Source organism: Anneissia japonica, unplaced genomic scaffold (assembly GCF_011630105.1).
Source record: "Anneissia japonica isolate Jap-2015-1 unplaced genomic scaffold, ASM1163010v1 scaffold92589_len1827_cov172, whole genome shotgun sequence".
Classification (NCBI taxonomy): Eukaryota; Metazoa; Echinodermata; class Crinoidea; order Comatulida; family Comatulidae; genus Anneissia; species Anneissia japonica.
Window position 1 is genome coordinate 429 of NW_022684226.1, and position 1,208 is coordinate 1,636.

The 1,208-nt window shown below is 36.8% G+C and overlaps 1 protein-coding gene across 1 annotated transcript; it reads right to left on the reverse strand.

Moving 5' to 3' along the window:
- Positions 1–212: 212 nt before the first annotated feature.
- On the reverse strand, positions 213–839 carry LOC117104250 (uncharacterized protein K02A2.6-like). Its single transcript, XM_033244967.1, has one exon. It carries the CDS (start codon positions 837–839, stop codon positions 213–215), a length of 627 nt encoding a protein of 208 aa, XP_033100858.1.
- Positions 840–1,208: the final 369 nt, after the last annotated feature.

Genomic DNA, 1,208 nt, shown 5'->3' on the forward strand with positions numbered 1-1,208 from the left:
AGGTAATGTTACGCAAGTACTAATATAGTACACTACTAATATCCTACATTCTCCCTTTCTATATATAATGTTGGCTGGATGAACTATTAATACCGTGAATATAATATTATTAAAACTCAAAACTGAACTCTAAAATTCAACTACTTTACTGTGTTTTGTAATCAACACATCTCGCACCTTATATGCATTATCAACTCAACATAAAATGCAAATCAACATTCTTCAATATATCTAGTTGGTGTCTTCCTTACACGTGTTGATCGTCTTACATGAATATCTGGTTCACTAATAGCAACACTTGGGTTAGGGATTTTCTCCAAACCCTGACCTTCATTACACTCAACTTCACCATCACTCATTTCCATATGATTATCAATCAACTCATCAATTATGTCATCAGTAACATTATCAACATCAGTACCTTGGTCTGAAAACCTTGACTTAATCTGATCTAGGTGTCTACACCACTTTAACTTATCACCCACTTTAACCTCATAACGCAATGGACCAAGTTTCTTAGTTATTACACCTGGTGTCCATTTGATCTTATTCGGTTCTCTTTCCCTGAAATCTCGAACAAACACTTTGTCATCGACCTCAAATGTCCTAATCTTTGATTTACATTTTTGCATTTGATCATGCAGTTTACCTCGAACTGAATCAGTCATACTAGGTCTTAGCATATCTAACCTGGACCTTAATGGTCTACTCATGAACACTCGTGCAGGACTCTGTTTTGTTAAGCCATGTTCAGCATTTCGATAAGCTAACAAGAATCTGCTCAATTTTGTTTGAATTGTGCAACCATCATCTTTAGATGCACGTATGCCTTGTTTCATGGTTTGCACAAACCTTTCCGCTTGACCATTTGTGGATGGTTGGCCAGGACAAGAGAACTTATGAATTATACCATTCCTGGTCACAAAATCTTTAAACTCACTTGCAGTAAATTGTGACCTGTTATCCGATACAATTATTTTAGGGAGACCATACCTACTAAATAGTATCCTCAATTGTTTTAGTGGCTGTAGTTGAACCCATTATTATCACTTCAGGCCACTTTGAATAGGCATCTACTATAATTAGGAACATGCGTCCCTCAAAGGGACCTGCGAAATCCACATGGATTCGTTCCCACTTTTCAGTTGAAGGTAACCATGGGTGTGTAGGTGCTATCTGAGGTTTATATTGTATAATTTGGCATGCAT